The 21,265-nt window shown below is 42.6% G+C and overlaps 2 protein-coding genes across 7 annotated transcripts in view; both read right to left on the reverse strand.

Moving 5' to 3' along the window:
• Positions 1-21,265, reverse strand: part of dapk1 (death-associated protein kinase 1) — a 194,357-nt gene that overhangs the window by 157,302 nt on the left and 15,790 nt on the right. The window lies entirely within an intron of this gene.
• LOC127926698 (uncharacterized) lies at positions 13,876-17,005 on the reverse strand. 4 transcript variants are annotated; one of them, XM_052512195.1, is made up of 4 exons: positions 16,000-17,005; positions 15,892-15,927; positions 15,784-15,819; positions 13,876-15,639 (listed from the first exon to the last, which is right to left on the reverse strand). In XM_052512195.1, the coding sequence occupies exons 1-4, from the start codon at positions 16,528-16,530 to the stop codon at positions 15,313-15,315; spliced, it is 930 nt and encodes a 309-aa protein (XP_052368155.1). In that variant the 5' UTR covers positions 16,531-17,005; the 3' UTR covers positions 13,876-15,312. The 4 variants fall into 4 exon arrangements, 3 of the variants coding, with proteins under 3 accessions (XP_052368155.1, XP_052368154.1, XP_052368156.1); XM_052512194.1 differs by having other exon boundaries at positions 13,876-15,675; XR_008124913.1 differs by lacking the exon at positions 15,892-15,927 and having other exon boundaries at positions 16,108-17,005.

Here is a 21,265-nt window from a genome sequence, read left to right on the forward strand (position 1 = left end):
ACATTTACGATTGCAAATTTCAATTTACAAAAAAAAAAATTACGTTTTCGTCTTTTGAGCTTCTAGTCATGAAATCTATGCAGCCTACTCAATCAGTTTTTATAGCTACTGTTTACAGGCCTCCTGGGCCATATACAGCGTTCCTCATTGAGTTCCCTGAATTCCTATCGGACCTTGTAGTCATAGCAGATAATATTCTAATCTTTGCTGACTTTAATATTCACATGGAAAAGTCCACAGACCCACTCCAAAAGGCTTTCGGAGCCATCATCGACTCAGTGGGTTTTGTCCAACATGTCTCTGGACCCACTCACTGTCACAGTCATACTCTGGACCTAGTTTTGTCCCATGGAATAAATGTTGTGGATCTTAATGTTTTTCCTCATAATCCTGGACTATCGGACCACCATTTTATTATATTTGCAATTGCAACAAATAATCTGCTCAGACCCCAACCAAGGACCATCAAAAGTCGTGCTATAAATTCACAGACAACACAAAGATTTCTTGATGTCCTTCCAGATTCCCTCTGTCTACCCAAGGACGCCAGAGGACAAAAATCAGTTAACCGCCTACTTGAGGAACTCAATTTAATCTTGCGCAATACCCTAGATGCAGTTGCACCCCTAAAAACTAAAAACATTTCTCATAAGAAACTGGCTCCCTGGTATAAAGAAAATACCCGAGCTCTGAAGCAAGCTTCCAGAAAATTGGAACGGAAATGGCGCCACACCAGACTGGAAGTCTTCCGACTTGCTTGGAAAGACAGTACCGCGCAGTATCGAAGAGCCCTCACTGTTGCTACACCAAACTGGAAGTCTTCCGACTAGCTTGGAAAGACAGTACCGAAGAGCCCTTACTGCTGCTACACCAAACTGGAAGTCTTCCGACTAGCTTGGAAAGACAGTACCGAAGAGCCCTTACTGCTGCTACACCAAACTGGAAGTCTTCCGACTAGCTTGGAAAGACAGTACCGAAGAGCCCTTACTGCTGCTACACCAAACTGGAAGTCTTCCGACTAGCTTGGAAAGACAGTACCGAAGAGCCCTTACTGCTGCTACACCAAACTGGAAGTCTTCCGACTAGCTTGGAAGGACGGTACCGTGCAGTACCGAAGAGCCCTTACTGCTGCTCGATCATCCTATTTTTCTAACTTAATTGAGGAAAATAAGAACAATCCGAAATTCCTTTTTGATACTGTCGCAAAGCTAACTAAAAAGCAGCATTCCCCACGATAGGATGGCTTTCACTTCAGCAGTAATACATTCATGAACTTCTTTGAGGAAAAGATCATGATTATTAGAAAGCAGACCCAGAAAGTTAAAGGTTAACTATGACACACTGGAAAGAATCAACCAATAGCCAGATCAAAGTGGAATGTTATCTGGCCCAAGACAGAGTTGACAGAGGTGTAATAAATAGCCTTGTAGAGCCCTATGGCACCCTATTCCCTGTGCCGGACACCAAATGCAGGAAATCCTTGACGTTGTACAGACCATCGCCTCGCTATTGACGAGGTCGTCATCGCCCGTCTCCTCTTGAGAGTCAGGTCTGCCTATGTGCCCACAAACTGAGCTGCACTTCCTAACCTCCTACCAAAACCACATTAGAGAGACGTATTTCCCACAGATCACACAAAGAATGTGAAAACAAAATCAAACATTGATAAAATCCCATATCTGATAGGTGAAATACCGCAGTGTGCCGTCACAGCAACAAGATGTGTGGCCCGTTGCCATGAGAGAAGGGAAACCAGTGGAGAACAAACAAACATTGTAATTACTATATTTATCTTTTGATTTTCCCTTTCATACTTCAACTATTTGCATATTCTTACAACACTGTACACAGCCAATAATATAACACTTGAAATGTCTATATTCGTTTAACTTTTGCGAGTGTAATTTTAACTAATGTTTCGCTTGTTTTTTCCCCTTTTGTTCGTCTATTCCATTTTCTTTGGCAATGTAAACGTATGTTTCCCGTGCCAATGAAGACCTTCAACTGAACTGAGAGACACATCACATGACTGAAAGACTGGTGTGGGAGGAAACACTACTGTACATACTAAACTAATACTTCTAAACGGTGTGTGTGTGTGTGTGTAGACTTAGTAAACGGCTCTAGGATCAGTTCGTATGCCTGACTCACTGCCCATCTCTGAAGGCTGAAGAGACACTTCCCTCGTTACAGCTGAAGCCTTCTGAGGAAGTGAAATTGAGAGCAGGGTAAAGGTTCTAAACTATAGGTCAGGGTGGACTCTGAGTTATGCTTTGGTGTTGATTCTGCTACTGTAGAAGAAGAACTGTAGTTACTTCCCGTCACGAAAACCGATAGTTCCTGAATTGTTGCTTCGGCATGTTGTTTCACTTTGTTTTATTTTAAATTTGTTCATAAGTGTGTTTGTGTCTGCTACCAACTAACCAGCAGGCTAGGTTGCAATGGAGCCCCCTTTGCCTGGAATAGCTAACGTTTCCAGCGCTGTAGAAGCTGTGTTTATTACAGTATTGACAATCCGGAGTTCCAATGTGGGAATTGTTTGATAGCGGGGAACTACAGGAAGTGGCTACGCTTAGCAAGCAAATCTCAGTTCTGCCAAACTTACCGGGAAAGGACGGTAGGACGCCACTCGGGCCTAATGGATGTTTCCCCGCCTTGTCATCTGTCCCCATCTGTGCTACCTGGAACCAGCCTGCCAAGGAGGTCCTCTCATCTGTCCCCATCTGAATGGCCTGTGCCAAGGAGGTCCTCTCCATCTGTCCCCATCTGAATGGCCTGTGCTACCTGGAACCAGCCTGCCAAGGAGGTCCTCTCCATCTGTTCCTATCTGAATGGCCTGTGCCAAGGAGGTCCTCTCCATCTGTCCCTATCTGAATGGCCTGTGCTACCTGGAACTAGCCTGCCAAGGAGGTCCTCTCTATCTGTCCCCATCTGAATGGCCTGTGCTACCTGGAACTAGCCTGCCAAGGAGGTCCTCTCCATCTGTCCCCGGACCACCTTAAATAAAACGTCAGGAAAATGGCCTGTGCTACCTGGAACCAGCCTGCCAAGGAGGTCCTCTCATCTGTCCCCATCTGAATGGCCTGTGCCAAGGAGGTCCTCTCATCTGTCCCCATCTGAATGGCCTGTGCTACCTGGAACTAGCCTGCCAAGGAGGTCCTCTCCATCTGTCCCCGGAGCACCTTAAATAAAACTTCAGGAAAAAAGGCAAACTCCGCTCCATCATTCATTGAATCAGATGGCTCAGTCATCACAAAACCCACTGATATTGCCAACTACTTTAATGATTTTTTTCATTGGACAGATTAGCAAACTTAGGCATGACATGCCAGCAACAAACACTGACACTACACATCCAAGTATAACTGACCAAATGATAAAAGACAAGCACTGACACTACACATCCAAGTATAACTGACCAAATGATAAAAGACAAACACTGACACTACACATCCAAGTATAACTGACCAAATGATAAAAGACAAGCACTGACACTACACATCCAAGTATAACTGACCAAATGATAAAAGACAAACACTGACACTACACATCCAAGTATAACTGACACTACACATCCAAGTATAACTGACACTACACATCCAAGTATAACTGACCAAATGATAAAAGACAAACACTGACACTACACATCCAAGTATAACTGACACTACACATCCAAGTATAACTGACACTACACATCCAAGTATAACTGACCAAATGATAAAAGACAAGCACTGACACTACACATACAAGTATAACTGACACTACACATCCAAGTATAACTGACCAAATTATGGAAGACAAGCACTGACACTACACATCCAAGTATAACTGACACTACACATCCAAGTATAACTGACCAAATTATAAAAGACAAACACTGACACTACACATCCAAGTATAACTGACACTACACATCCAAGTATATCTGACACTACACATCCAAGTATAACTGACCAAATTATAAAAGACAAGCACTGACACTACACATCCAAGTATAACTGACCAAATTATGAAAGACAAGCACTGACACTACACATCCAAGTATAACTGACCAAATTATGGAAGACAAGCACTGACACTACACATCCAAGTATAACTGACACTACACATCCAAGTATAACTGACCAAATTATGGAAGACAAACACTGACACTACACATCCAAGTATAACTGACCAAATTATGGAAGACAAGCACTGACACTACACATCCAAGTATAACTGACACTACACATCCAAGTATAACTGACCAAATTATAAAAGACAAGCACTGACACTACACATCCAAGTATAACTGACACTACACATCCAAGTATAACTGACCAAATGATAAAAGACAAACACTGACACTACACATCCAAGTATAACTGACCAAATTATAAAAGACAAGCACTGACACTACACATCCAAGTATAACTGACCAAATTATAAAAGACAAGCACTGACACTACACATCCAAGTATAACTGACACTACACATCCAAGTATAACTGACCAAATGATATAAGACAAGCACTGACACTACACATCCAAGTATAACTGACACTACACATCCAAGTATAACTGACCAAATGATAAAAGACAAGCACTGACACTACACATCCAAGTATAACTGACCAAATGATAAAAGACAAACACTGACACTACACATCCAAGTATAACTGACACTACACATCCAAGTATAACTGACCAAATTATAAAAGACAAGCACTGACACTACACATCCAAGTATAACTGACACTACACATCCAAGTATAACTGACCAAATGATAAAAGACAAGCACTGACACTACACATCCAAGTATAACTGACCAAATGATAAAAGACAAGCACTGACACTACACATCCAAGTATAACTGACCAAATTATGGAAGACAAGCACTGACACTACACATCCAAGTGTAACTGACCAAATTATAAAAGACAATCACTGACACTACACATCCAAGTATATCTGACCAAATTATAAAAGACAAGCACTGACACTACACATACAAGTATAACTGACCAAATTATAAAAGACAAGCACTGACACTACACATCCAAGTATAACTGACACTACACATCCAAGTATAACTGACCAAATTATGGAAGACAAGCACTGACACTACACATCCAAGTATAACTGACACTACACATCCAAGTATAACTGACCAAATGATAAAAGACAAGCACTGACACTACACATCCAAATATAACTGACACTACACATCCAAGTATAACTGACACTACACATCCAAGTATAACTGACCAAATTATGGAAGACAAGCACTGACACTACACATCCAAGTATAACTGACCAAATGATAAAAGACAAGCACTGACACTACACATCCAAGTATAACTGACCAAATTATGGAAGACAAGCACTGACACTACACATCCAAGTATAACTGACCAAATGATAAAAGACAAGCACTGACACTACACATCCAAGTATAACTGACCAAACTATAAAAGACAAGCACTGACACTACACATACAAGTATAACTGACCAAATTATGGAAGACATTGTAATTTTGACTTCCGTCGAGTCAGAGTGGAACAAATGAAACAATTATTGCTGTCTATCAACACTGATAAGCCAACTGGGTCTGACAACTGAGGAAAATTACTGAGGATAATAGCGAACGATATTGCCACTCCTATTTGGCATATCTTCAATTTAAGCCTACTAGAGAGAGTGTCCCCTCAGGCCTGGAGGGAAGTTAAAGTCATTCCTCTACCTAAGAATAGTAAATCCCCCTTTACTGGCTCAAATATCCGACCAATCATAGTGTTACCAACCCTTAGTAAACTTCTGGAAAAAATGGTGTTTGACCAGATAAAATGCTATTTTACTGGAAACAAATTGACAACAGACTTTCAGCATGCTTATTGGGAAGGACATTCCACAAGCAAAGAACTTAAACAAATGACTGATGATTGGCTGAGAGAAATTGATGATAAAATTATTTATTTTGGGGGGTGTCTTGTTAGACCTCAGTGTGGCTTTTGACATTATCGATCATAGTCTGCTGCTAGAAAAACTTCTGTTATGGCTTAACACCCCATGCTATAATGTTGATACAAAGTTACCTGTCTAACAGAACACAGAGGGTGTTCTTTAATGGAAGCCTCTCCAACATAATCCAATTTGATTTGATTTGGTAGAATCAGGAATTCCCCAGGGCAGCTGTCTTGGTCCATTACTTTTTACTATCTTTACTGTAAAGCCAGCGTGGCTCAACACTATACACGTCAGCTACAACAGTGAATGAAGTCCCTGCAAAACTTAGAGCTGCAGCTAGTTTCAGAATGGATGGCAAGGAATAACGTAGTCCTAAATATTTCAAAAACGAAAAGCATTGTGTTTTGGACAAATCATTCACTAAATTATAAACCAACTGAATCTTTCAATAAGTCATGTGGAAATTGAGCAAGTTGAGGTGTCCTGGTCAAAACATATTGATACAACAGTAGCTAAGATGGGGGAGTAGTCTGTCTATAATAAATTGCTGCTCTACCTTCTTAACAACACTATCACCAAGGCAGGTCCTAGTTTCTACCTTCCTCACAGCACTATCAACAAGCCAGGTCCTACAGGCCCTAGTTTCTACCTTCTTAACAACACTATCAACAAGGCAGGTCCTACAGGCCCTAGTTTCTACCTTCATAACAACACTATCAACAAGGCAGGTCCTACGGGCCCTAGTTTCTACCTTCTTAACAGCACTATCAACAAGCCAGGTCCTACAGGCCCTAGTTTCTACCTTCTTAACAACACTATCAACAAGGCAGGTCCTACAGGCCCTAGTTTCTACCTTCATAACAACACTATCAACAAGGCAGGTCCTACAGGCCCAAGTTTCTACCTTCTTAACAACACTATCAACAAGGCAGGTCCTACAGGCCCTAGTTTTATCACGTGTGGTCAGATGCCACAAGAGGAATTTAGGAAAAGTATAATTGTCTCAGAACAGGGCAGCACCACTGGCCATTGGATGTACACAGAGAGATAATATTAATAATATGCATGTCAATCTCTCCTGACTCCTGTCTCAAAGTGGAGGAGAGATTTGACTTCATTACTACTATGTGTGAGAGGTATTGAATGTTGAATGTACTAAGCTGTCTGTTTGAACTACTAACACACATCTCAGACAACCATACATACGCCACAAGACATGCCACCAGGGGTCTTTTCACAGTCCCCAAGTCCAGAACAGACTATGGGAGGGGCACAGTACTTCATACAGCCACATTAAGTAACTGATGCAGTGAAATGTTATTTTTCTATCTGTTTCTAAATATATCTTATGGAACAGAGACACACAAGACATGAACTCCACACACACACACACACACACACACACACACACACACACACACACACACACACACACACACACACACACACACACACACACACACTGCTGCCTTGGCAGGAACTAATGGGGATCCGTAGTCAACCCCAGGAAGAGTAGCTGCTGCCTTGGCAGGAACTAATGGGGATCTATAATAAACCCCAGGAAGAGTAGCTGCTGCCTTGACAGGAACTAATGGGGATCCATAATAAACCCCAGGGAGAGTAGCTGCTGCCTTGACAGGAACTAATGGGGATCCATAATACATCCCAGGAAGAGTAGCTGCTGCCTTGGCAGGAACTAAAATGGGGATCTGTATAAAACCCCAGGAAGAGTAGTTGCTGCCTTGACAGGAACTAATAGGGATCCATAATAAACCCCAGGAAAAGTAGCTGCTCGCTTGGCAGGAACTAATGGGGATCCATAATAAACCCCAGGAAGAGTAGCTGCTGCCTTGGCAGGAACTAAATACATCCCAGGAAGAGTACCTGCTGCCTTGGCAGGAACTAAAATTGGGATCTGTATAAAGCCCCAGGAAGAGCTTGCCTACGGAGCTGTGAGGGGAACGGCACCTCAGTACCTCCAGGCTCTGATCAGGCCCTACACCCAAACAAGAGCACTGCGTTCATCCACCTCTGGCCTGCTCGCCTCCCTACCACTGAGGAAGTACAGTTCCCTCTCAGCCCAGTCAAAACTGTTCGCTGCTCTGGCTCCCCAATGGTAGAACACACTCCCTCACGACGCCAGGACAGCGGAGTCAATCACCACCTTCCGGAGACACCTGAAACCCCACCTCTTTAAGGAATACCTAGGATAGGATAAGTAATCTTTCTCACCCCCCCCCCCCTTAAAAGGTTTAGATGCACTATTGTAAAGTGGCTGTTCTACTGGATGTCATAAGGTGAATGCACCAATTTGTAAGTCGCTCTGGATAAGAGCGTCTGCTAAATGACTTAAATGTAAATGTAAGAGTAGTTGCTGTATTTGTATTTATTATGGATCCCCATTAGTTCCTGTCAAGGCAGCAGCTACTCTTCCTGGGGTTTATTATGGATCCCCATTAGTTCCTGCCAAGGCAGCAGCTACTCTTCCTGGGCTACACACTTTCCACCAGAACTGGCTTTTCAGGAAGTTAATTTGGCCACTACCTCAACACCTAGACCACAGAGAGTAGGGTAAAGGTCAAAACTCAGGACCACAGAGAGCAGGGTAAAGGTCAAAACACAGGACCACAGAGAACAGGGTAAAGGTCAAAACTCAGGACCACAGAGAGCAGGGTAAAGGTCAAAACACAGGACCACAGAGAGCAGGGTAAAGGTCAAAACACAGGACCACAGAGAGCAGGGTAAAGGTCAAAACACAAAACCACAGAGAGCAGGGTAAAGGTCAAAACACAAAACCACAGAGAGCAGGGTAAAGGTCAAAACACAAAACCACAGAGAGCAGGGTAAAGGTTGTCGATGTGTTTTAGTGTTATTTCTAGGTGTATCGTGCCGAGCTGTGTTTTGATGGAAAGTCTGGTTGTGTGTCAGTGGAATGTTCCAGCAAAGGCTGAGTCATGGAGACAGGCCCTGCTTTCACAACAGACCCTCAGCAGCCAAACCAAACAATCATGGCATGACAAGAAACTGCTTACAGACATTTACATGCTTACTAGCCACACACTAAAGGACACTCATATCCACAGTCGTCTGTGGGCGTGAGCAGCCTAACCAGTAGTTCTGTTCAGATGAAGGTTATGCAGTGAGTTACAGTGTGTATGACTCATTTAAGATTGGATTGGACCAGGTCACTCTACTTGGAGCCAGTAAGTGTTTGTCTTTAATGACAGAGGTAATAAACATATCAATGGAATGTCTCAGAGCCTGATCCACAGGATTTAAGACAACACAGAACAAATGTTGTTTCAGGAGGAACATGGAGCCCTGGACAGGAGAGTTAAACATGGAGTTAGGACAGGATGTTTAAACATGGAGTTAGTTAGGACAGGAGAGTTAAACATAGAGTTAGGACAGGAGGTTTAAACATGGAGTGAGTTAGGACAGGAGTGTTAAACATGGAGTTAGGACAGGATGTTTAAACATGGAATGAGTTAGGACAGGAGAGTTAAACAGAGTTAGGACAGGAGAGTTAAACATTGAGTTAGGACAGGAGAGTTAAACATGGAGTTAGTTAGGACAGGATGTTTAAACATGGAGTGAGTTAGGACAGGATGTTTAAACATGGAGTGAGTTAGGACAGGAGAGTTAAACATGGAGTTAGGACAGGAGAGTTAAACATGGAGTTAGGACAGGAGAGTTAAACATGGAGTTAGTTAGGACAGGAGGGATAAACATGGAGTTAGTTAGGACAGGAGATTTAAACATGGAGTTAGTTAGGACAGGAGGTTTAAACATGGAGTTAGTTAGGATAGGAGAGTTAAACATGGAGTTTGTTTGGACGGGAGAATTAAACATGGAGTTAGTTTGGACAGGAGAATTAAACATGGAGTTAGTTAGGACGGGAGAATTAAACATGGAGTTAGTTAGGACAGGAGATTTAAACATGAAGTTAGTTTGGACAGGAGAATTAAACATGGAGTTAGTTTGGACAGGATGTTTAAACATGGAGTGAGTTAGGATAGGAGAGTTAAACATGGAGTTTGTTTGGACGGGAGAATTAAACATGGAGTTAGTTTGGACAGGAGAATTAAACATGGAGTTAGTTAGGACGGGAGAATTAAACATGGAGTTAGTTAGGACAGGAGATTTAAACATGAAGTTAGTTTGGACAGGAGAATTAAACATGGAGTTAGTTAGGACAGGAGGTTTAAACATGGAGTTAGTTAGGATAGGAGAGTTAAACATGGAGTTAGTTTGGACGGGAGAATTAAACATGGAGTTAGTTTGGACAGGAGAATTAAACATGGAGTTAGTTAGGACGGGAGAATTAAACATGGAGTTAGTTAGGACAGGAGATTTAAACATGAAGTTAGTTTGGACAGGAGAATTAAACATGGAGTTAGTTTGGACAGGATGTTTAAACATGGAGTGAGTTAGGACAGTATGTTTAAACATGGAGTTAGGACAGGATGTTTAAACATGGAGTTAGGACATGATGTTTAAACATGGAGTTAGTTAGGACAGGAGATTTAAACATGGAGTTAGTTAGGACAGGAGAGTTAAACATGGAGTTAGGACAGTATGTTTAAACATGGAGTTAGGACAGGATGTTTAAACATGGAGTGAGTTAGGACAGGATGTTAAACATTGTCTTTCCTCATGTTGCCATCTATTTTGTGAAGGACACGAGTGCCTCCTGCAGCAAAGCACCCCAACAACATGATGCTGCCACCCCTGTGCTTCCCAGTTGGGATGGTGTTCTTCGGCCTGCAAGCCTCCCCCTTTTTACTCCTCACATAACTATGGTCATTATGGCCAAACAGTTCTATTTTTGTTTCATCAGACCAGAGGACATTTCTCCAAAAAGTATGATCTTTGTCCCCATGTGCAGTTGCAAACCGTAGTCTGGCTTTTTATTGGCGGTTTTGAAGCAGTAGCTTTTTCCATGCTGAGCGGCCTTTCAGGTTATGTCGATATAGGACTCGTTTTACTGTTGATATAGATACTGGAGGAAACGGGTACAAACGTATCTTCACAAGGTCCTTTGCTGTTGTTCTGGGATTGATTTGCACTTTTCGCACCAGAGTACGTTCATCTCTAGGAGACAGAACGCGTCTCCTTCCTGAACAGTATGATGGCTGCGTGGTCCCATGGTGTTTATACTTGCGTACTATTGTTTGTACAGATGAACGTGGTACCTTCAGGCGTTTGGAAATTGCAACCAAGGATGAACCAGACTTATGGAGGTCGACAATTGTTTTTCTGAGGTCTTGACTGATTTCTTTTGATTTTCCCATGATGTCAAGCAGAGGCACTAAGGTTGAAGGTACACCTCCAATTGACTCAAATTATGTCAATTAGCCTATCAGAAGCTTCATTTGACATCATTTTCTGGAATTGTCCAAGCTGTTTAAAGGCACAGTCAACTTAGTATATGTAAACTTCTGACCCACTGGAATTGTGATACAGTGAATTATAAGTTAAATAATCTGTCTGTAAACAATTGTTGGAAAAATGACTTGTGTCATGCACAAAGTAGATGTCATTACCGACTTGGCAAAACTATAGTTTGTTAACAAGAAATTTGTGGTGGTTGAAAAACTAGTTTTAATGACTCCAACCTAAGTGTATGTAAAGTTCAGACTTCAACTGTAGATATTCTAAACTAAGTGTTTTGCGACATCTTAAACATAGTAACAGGTCCATGTAGATTAAACAACCCTTCATAATGCCATAGAAGTAGTGTTCAGCCAGTATAACAATGTGCAACTTTCATTGTCATTCCCAGAGAATACAGATACTGTGCCTATCAGCATTTTGTCTGGTGGTGCTACCACGGTAACATGTCAGAGTGGTCATAACTTCCTGTGTGGTGCCCCGCACTGAAAAGAAAACATATGCTTGAAATATTTTGCTTCCTCTTTTAAAATATAATTAGTTGAATCATGGATGACTCCATTTGTAATGAGTATCTGTTTATTATTTTTGGTAGCATTTCTATGTTGAAAATTCAAGAAACATTTTATGGATTTTCCATCCAATTCGCTATATTTTTGTAATACATTACACTCATTCTTGAATAAGTTCCTCCATTTCTTTTAGTTTTTCCTCTAACCTATGTTGTGTCTCTATAGTACAGTTTCCGTTACCATCTACCTGCTCTGTTACTTCCTCTAACCTATGTTGTGGCACTATAGTACAGTTTCCGTTACCATCTACCTGCTCTGTTACTTCCTCTAACCTATGTTGTGGCACTATAGTACAGTTTCCGTTACCATCTACCTGCTCTGTTGCTTCCTCTATTTCCTTTATTAGTCTCATCTCATTTGACCTAAACTGCTTTTGTTTTAATGATGAGTATTGTATTGAATGGCCTCTAAAAGTACATTTGAAAGATCTGCTGTACCCATGTTGTGCAAAAAAAACAAAAAAAAAACATTAAAAACAATTGGCTTGAAATTTCCAATATCCCCATTCATGTGTAAATTCTGTAAGAGTTACATGGAGGCCAAATGACTTTAGTCTGGTGACTGAGCTGGCCATACCCCCATGCATATTAAGAAGGTAAAACGAATCAAATGGACTGATATGTTGTCAGAATTCAATAAATATGTATTAGGCTATAAAGCAGATTGTTTAAAAGAGGATAAATGCTCAAATTAAAACAAGAATCTTTCCTGCAGAGCATATCAGATGTCTACATCTTCCAAGCCTTTCTTTCCCACTGTTTAAACAGACCACCTTTCAAGACCAAACCATTAAGGTCAGGTGTGGTCAAAGACACTGAACACAGTCAAATTGACAAGACAAAACTACTGGCTGTTGAGGATGAAGGTAAATGTAAACATAAATGGTTAGAATAATGAAACCGTTTTGGGCCCAATTCACACATAAGAAACAAAAATCACATTTAAATAAAAAAAAGTATAAAGTGAAGATGCCTCAACATTGCTTCCTGTTTTTATTTTATTTTTATTTTTTACCTTTATTTAACCAGGCAAGTCAGTTAAGAACAAATTCTTATTTTCAATGACGGCCTCGGAACAGTGGGTTCAGGGGCAGAATGACAGATTTGTACCTTGTCAGCTCGGGGGTTTGAACTCGCAACCTTCCGGTTACTAGTCCAACGCTCTAACCACTAGGCTACCCTGCCGCCCCTGTTGAAATAAAAGGTAAATAAGATCATTAAAGATAACAGATCAGGGTGTAATGAGGTATGAATATAAGTGGATGTTGATGAAATATGGAGCCAGTAGAATAAAGGATAAACAAAAACATTCCTAATTCTACTCTCTCACACTCAGCCTTCCCATCTCACACTCAGCCTTCCCATCTCACACTCAGCCTTCCCATCTCACACTCAGCCTTCCCATCTCACACTCAGCCTTCCCATCTCACACTCAGCCTTCCCATCTCACACTCAGCCTTCCCATCTCACACTCAGCCTTCCCATCTGCCACTATGTTGGAGGTGTCTGGCCTATGTCTAAGCACAAGCACAAGAGCCAAGTAACGCCAGGTGATACAGTCGTTCGTGTTATTCATCTGCAGGAGCCACTGCAGATTGCGATGGTCAGACTCCATCAGGAAGCAGCGACCGAGAAGGTAGTACTGTTCCACGGTAATACCAAAACTTCTATTTCAATACAAAAAATATTCTAAAACGGTTCAGTACTAGAACTTCTGTTATGTTTGGTATATCTGTCAAAGTCCGTGTCAGGGCAGCCCCAATCACAAGTCCGTGTCAGGGCAGCCCCAATCACAAGTCCGTGTCAGGGCAGCCCCAATCACAAGTCCGTGTCAGGGCAGCCCCAATCACAAGTCCGTGTCAGGGCAGCCCCAATCACAAGTCCGTGTCAGGGCAGCCCCAATCACAAGTCCGTGTCAGGGCAGCCCCAATCACAAGTCCGTGTCAGGGCAGCCCCAATCACAAGTCCGTGTCAGGGCAGCCCCAATCACAAGTCCGTGTCAGGGCAGCCCCAATCACAAGTCTATGTCAGGTCAGCCCCTTTACAGCGCCAAGAGCCTGGTCCACCTACTCATTCACTGTTAGAGCCGCTAGCTCCCCGCTCTCGCAGTGTAGAAGTTAACATGCTGCATTATTCAAGTGTGTTATGTAGAAATGTTGAAACAGTTCATTATTGTTCACAAAGCAATATCCCTACAGGCTACAACACTTTTACAATGCAAGAATATACTGGGAGCTTCCAGCTTTAATTGTAGGCCTAATTTCCTAGCTTCCAGCGGATTCACTATCCGAGTAGTCTGTAATAATATGTAGATTCCACAGCCACAAAGTCAGATTCCACAGCCACAAAGTCAGATTCCACAGCCACAAAGTCAGATTCCACAGCCACAAAGTCAGATTCCACAGCCACAAAGTCAGATTCCACAGCCACAAAGTCAGATTCCACAGCCACAAAGTCAGATTCCACAGCCACAAAGTCAGATTCCACAGCCACAAAGTCAGATTCCACAGCCACAATGTCAGTCTTCCACAGCCACAATGTCAGTCTTCCACAGCCACAATGTCAGTCTTCCACAGCCACAATGTCAGTCTTCCACAGCCACAAAGTCAGTCTTCCACAGCCACAATGTCAGTCTTCCACAGCCAAAGTCAGTCTTCCACAGCCACAATGTCAGTCTTCCACAGCCACAAAGTCAGTCTTCCACAGCCACAATGTCAGTCTTCCACAGCCACAAAGTCAGTCTTCCACAGCCACAATGCCAGTCTTCCACAGCCACAAAGTCAGTCTTCCACAGCCACAATGTCAGTCTTCCACAGCCACATTCTGCCTCACTAATGATGTCATTCATTTCTTTAAGCGACAGCACATACTTATAGAAAATAGATTTCTTCTTCTTCTATGCAAAATGTTGTTAATTAAATTAGAACAATAAAACATGTTCTCTTCTTAGCAGTTGAGTAACAGGCTTTGGTTTTTGCATTTATGTTTTGAGGTCAGACTTTAGCATGTATCAATCGTGAGCACGTAGGGCGCACTGATTGGTGCTGGCTTGTCCATCTCGTCAGTGGGAAGGTGTTTCAACTGTGCCATTTAAGAGCTGTAGCCTAACACTCTGGACATGACTGGCATAAACATTCTGTGTGATCCTAGGCCATTAAAAACTTTTAAAACGTTGCTGGATGTGAGAAAGGGACACTATGGCCCAACTCCAGAGAACTGGCCCTGCAACACCAACGTGTTGCCCTCCTCAAACACTCTGCATAACTTCTCGGTCCTTCTGTAGCTCAGTTGGTAGAGCATGGCGCTTGTAACGCCAGGATAGTGGGTTCGATTCCCGGGACCACCCATACGTAGAATGTATGCACACATGACTGTAAGTCGCTTTGGATAAAAGCGTCTGCTAAATGGCATATATTATTATTATATTATTCTCAATAGTGAACTCACTCACTGTTCCGGTCTGCTGCTTATTTACCTTCTCAAATAGCTTATCCAGGCTAGCATCATCTACCTTCTCAAATAGCTTATCCATGCTAGCATCATCTACCTTCTCAAATAGCTTAGCCAGGCTAGCATCATCTACCTTCTCAAATAGCTTAGCCAGGCTAGCATCATCTACCTTCTGAAACCGCTTAGCCAGGCTAGCATCATCTACCTTCTCAAATAGCTTATCCATGCTAGCATCATCTACCTTCTCAAATAGCTTATCCATGCTAGCATCATCTACCTTCTCAAATAGCTTATCCATGCTAGCATCATCTACCTTCTCAAATAGCTTATCCATGCTAGCATCATCTACCTTCTCAAATAGCTTATCCATGCTAGCATCATCTACCTTCTCAAATAGCTTAGCCAGGCTAGCATCATCTACCTTCTCAAATAGCTTATCCAGGCTAGTCTCATCTACCTTCTCAAATAGCTTATCCAGGCTAGCATCATCTACCTTCTCAAATAGCTTATCCATGCTAGCATCATCTACCTTCTCAAATAGCTTAGCCAGGCTAGCATCATCTACCTTCTCAAATAGCTTATCCAGGCTAGCATCATCTACCTTCTCAAATAGCTTATCCAGGCTAGCATCATCTACCTTCTCAAATAGCTTATCCATGCTAGCATCATCTACCTTCTCAAATAGCTTAGCCAGGCTAGCATCATCTACCTTCTCAAATAGCTTAGCCAGGCTAGCATCATCTACCTTCTCAAATAGCTTAGCCAGGCTAGCATCATCTACCTTCTCAAATAGCTTATCCATGCTAGCATCATCTACCTTCTCAAATAGCTTATCCAGGCTAGCATCATCTACCTTCTCAAATAGCTTATCCAGGCTAGCATCATCTACCTTCTCAAATAGCTTAGCCAGGCTAGCATCATCTACCTTCTCAAATAGCTTAGCCAGGCTAGCATCATCTACCTTCTCAAATAGCTTAGCCAGGCTAGCATCATCTACCTTCTCAAATAGCTTAGCCAGGCTAGCATCATCTACCTTCTGAAACCGCTTAGCTAAACGAGCATCATCTACCTTCTGAAACCGCTTAGCTAAACGAGCATCATCTACCTTCTGAAACCGCTTAGCTAAACGAGCATCATCTACCTTCTGAAGCTTCACAATTAAAGCCATCAACAACTTGCCATTTAGAAACCTCACATAGCAACTCACTGGAGTGTGAACTAGACATGGGCAAGTAACACAAATGCAACATAGCTATGCGCGCCATACACAGTGAGCCGTAGCACCGCACATTGCGTTTGAATTAGAAAAGGCCTGTTGGGCGCGCAGATATGTAGACTTCAGAAACGCGCCACGTCTGCAGCAGATTTAGGGTCTGTTCCATTCCCGTGGGGATTCTCCCGACTTTGCCTTGGCTTCACGGTAGCTCCAAACATTCATACAGCTACTCTCTCATACTCCGGCCTCCCCATCTAGACAGAGATGGCAAGCACCCCATGAAGGCCTCCCGTCACAATCCGCTCCCCCCGCCACAACAAGAAGAATTGTTTTGACAAATGTTGCTTCACCACACGCTCCAGTCGGAACTCTAATTAATAATAAAAACATCTCCATAAAAATATGTCAGTTTAAAACTAGAGATATCGCTCAGTCCACCGCATCCGCCTATGTCACACTTCCGCATCTGCGGTGACAGAGCGGTGTTTGTCAGACAATCCGAAAAATCGGTCTTCTCACAAAATTGTCTTTAGCATCTAAACTGTATGAAGGTCCCCCTGTGCCAGTGCGAAAATGGGGTTAAAAACATGTAAAAATATATATATATATATATTAACAATCCGGATCTTTCTTATGTCTCTCAGAATCTCAATTCAACGGCTCAGACACAAGAGGCATGTGGATGTCTTGCTCCCAGGCACACTAAATAACTTTTTTGCCCGCTTTGAGGATAATACAGTGCCACTGACACGGCCTGCAACGAAAACATGCGGCCTCTCCTTCACTGCAGCCGAGGTGAGTAAGACATTTAAACGTGTCGCAAGGCTGCAGGCCCAGACGGCATCCCCAGCCGCGCCCTCAGACCAGCTGGCCCGTGTGTTTACGGACATATTCAATCAATCCCTATACCAGTCTGCTGTTCCCACATGCTTCAAGAGGGCCACCATTGTTCCTGTTCCCAAGAAAGCTAAGGTAACTGAGCTAAACGACTACCGCCCCGTAGCACTCACTTCCGTCATCATGAAGTGCTTTGAGAGACTAGTCAAGGACCATATCACCTCCACCCTACCTGACACCCTAGACCCACTCCAATTTGCTTACCGCCCAAATAGGTCCACAGACGATGCAATCTCAACCACACTGCACACTGCCCTAACCCACCTGGACAAGAGGAATACATACCTATGCATTCAACACCATAGTACCCTCCAAGCTCGTCATCAAGCTCGAGACCCTGGGTCTCGACCCCGCCCTGTGCAACTGGGTACTGGACTTCCTGACGGGCCGCCCCCAGGTGGTGAGGGTAGGCAACAACATCTCCTCCCCGCTGATCCTCAACACGGGGACCCCACAAGGGTGCGTTCTGAGCCCTCTCCTGTACTCCCTGTTCACCCACGACTGCGTGGCCACGCACGCCTCCAACTCAATCATCAAGTTTGCGGACGACACAACAGTGGTAGGCTTGATTACCAACAACGACGAGACGGCCTACAGGGAGGAGGTGAGGGCCCTCGGAGTGTGGTGTCAGGAAAATAACCTCACACTCAACGTCAACAAAACTAAGGAGATGATTGTGGACTTCAGGAAACAGCAGAGGGAACACCCCCCTATCCACATCGATGGAACAGTAGTGGAGAGGGAAGTACGTTTTAAGTTCCTCGGCATACACATCACAGACAAACTGAATTGGTTCACTCACACAGACAGCGTCGTGAAGAAGGCGCAGCAGCGCCTCTTCAACCTCAGGAGGCTGAAGAAATTTGGCTTGTCACCAAAAGCACTCACAAACTTCTACAGATGCACAATCGAGAGCATCCTGGCGGGCTGTATCACCGCCTGGTACGGCAACTGCTCCGCCCTCAACCGTAAGGCTCTCCAGAGGGTAGTGAGGTCTGCACAGCGCATCACCGGGGGCAAACTACCTGCCCTCCAGGACACCTACACCACCCGATGTTACAGGAAGGCCATAAAGATCATCAAGGACATCAACCACCCGAACCACTGCCTGTTCACCCCGGTATCATCCAGAAGGCGAGGTCAGTACAGGTGCATCAAAGCTGGGACCGAGAAACTGAAAAACAGCTTCTATCGCAAGGCCATCAGACTGTTAAACAGCCACCACTAACATTGAGTGGCTGCTGCCAACACACTGTCATTGACACTGACCCAACTCCAGCCACTTTAATAATGGGAATTGATGTAAATATATCACTAGCCACTTTAAACAATGCTACCTTATATAATGTTACTTACCCTACATTATTCATCTCATATGTATACGTATATACTGTACTCTATATCATCGACTGCATCCTTATGTAATACATGTATCACTAGCCACTTTAACTATGCCACTTTGTTTACTTTGTCTACATACTCATCTCATATGTATATACTGTACTCCATACCATCTACTGTATGCTGCTCTGTACCATCACTCATTCATATATCCTTATGTACATATTCTTTATCCCCTTACACAGTAGTTTTGTGTATAAGACAGTAGTTTTGGAATAGAATGTATGCACACATGACTTAGATTAAATGGCATATATTATTGTTGGTTATCACTGCATTGTCGGAACTAGAAGCACAAGCATTTCGCTACACTCGCATTAACATCTGCTAACCATGTGTATGTGACAAATACAATTTGATTTGATTTGATTTGAGATATAGGCCAGATACTTCAGAACAAAGCTTCCTTTAGATGATCTGTTGCACCACGTAGTGAATTGTATTCAATGCGTTTGATTCAGCTAATAGCAGGAAGGCCAAATAGAAATATTCATCAAATGTTGTATTTTATTAGAAGGGCTTAGACTCTTGTGGGTTAAATCAATGCTTATGACTAATACTGCTCTCGAACCAGCCATAGCTGGCTAATCTTTTGAATACAGTGTAGTGAAAAACAACAACATAACATTAGCTATCTAGCTACGGTTAGCATGATAGCTTAGCTACACTGACAGCTGTGCCCCATGTGTTGATGTTTATCGACTGAAAAACAACAACATAACATTAGCTATCTAGCTACGGTTAGCATATTTAGCTTCATCAGAGCTGGAACCTCATCTCTAGAATGATTAACAGAACTCCAGTAATGAAGCTACGGTTAGCATGCCTATAACAACATACATTTGAAACATTTACTAGAAAAAATTTGTAAATTGGCAGGAAAATACTAAATAGCATTTCACCTAGAATGATTAACAGAAATCTGTTTGGAATCTATAAAGATGCATACAATTAGGATTTACTGATAGGACGAGGATTGTGCCTTTGGCTTCAGAACAGTCAAAGAAAGTTGATTTGAAAACCAACTGAAGACAAACGCTGGTTTCAATGGCAGGAAGTCTATAAAAGACTTGCATCCACGAGCCCGTATGGGACTTGTTGCGATGAGACAAGATATTAACTACTAACAATTGGATACCACTAAACTATGCTAATTAACTTATAGACCTATAACCTATTTTCTTTCTAACTTTTGCGGATTCGTGTCCGCAAAAACTTGAAATAACAATAGATGGTGAAGTCAAAGATCAGGCCAGTGGTTTCCATCTGTGCTCATGACAAATCCAGCTCCAGAGCCAACCATTGAGCTGTTTTGGCCAAAAACCAGCAATTACCGGCGTGTGAGCAAGCGAACCCCCCTTCCGCCTCTCCTCCCCTCCACACTTGGATGGATAGTGTGTGATGTGTGTTTTGTCCTAGATTTATTTTGTATACATTTTCTTTTAAATCCCAGCCCCCGTCCCCACAGGAGGTCTTTTGCCTTTTGGTCGATCGTCATTGTAAATAAGAATTTGTTCTTAACTGACTTGCCCGGTAAAATAAATAAAATACAATTTAAGGGGAAACATTTAAATGTCTTGGAATGGCCTAGTTTAAATCCAGACCTCAACCCAAACCCAATTGAGAATCTGTGGTACGACTTAAACACCAGAGGAACCCATCCAACTTGAAGGAGCTGAAGCAGTTTCTCCTTGTAGAATGGGCAAAAATCCCAGTGGCTATTTGTGCCAAGCTTATAGAGACATACCCCAACAGACTTGCAGCTGTAATTGCTGCAAAAGGTGGCTCTACAAAGTATTGAATAGTTATGCACACTCAAGTTCTGTTTTGTCTTATTTCTTTGCATCTTCAAAGTGGTAGGAATGTTGTGTAAATCAAATGATACAAACATCTATTTTAATTCCATGTTGTAAGGCAACAAAATAGGAGAAATGCCAAAGGGGGGGTGAACACTTTCGCAAGCCACGATGTAGGACCACTGGACTGGCGTCAAAGTGAACTCACCTCACTGAACTCTGACTCATCCCTGATCCAGAAACAGCACTGTTACTGTCTGGACCTATTATGTTAGAGGACTTAGTGGAGTTTTCTATGTATGCAATCTGAAAACAGTAAGACAGTTTGAAGAAGATCTATCCATTCAGGCCAAGATAAGATTGTTTACTAGATATAACTAAATGACAAAAACATGTCTGTGACTAAAACCAGTTTGACAAGCATTTCCCTGCATAAACGTTTTCAGTCATCTGAGCCACTTGTAGTTGAAATAGCGACAGCGAACAGAAAATATCAACGCAACCATGCTACAAGTTAAATACGTTCAGAAGGAAATCAAGCTATTTACATTCATTAGGTCTTAATCTAAAGACTTCACATGACTGGGAACACA

This window comes from Oncorhynchus keta, unplaced genomic scaffold (genome assembly GCF_023373465.1).
Source record: "Oncorhynchus keta strain PuntledgeMale-10-30-2019 unplaced genomic scaffold, Oket_V2 Un_contig_8064_pilon_pilon, whole genome shotgun sequence".
Lineage (NCBI taxonomy): Eukaryota > Metazoa > Chordata > Actinopteri > Salmoniformes > Salmonidae > Oncorhynchus > Oncorhynchus keta.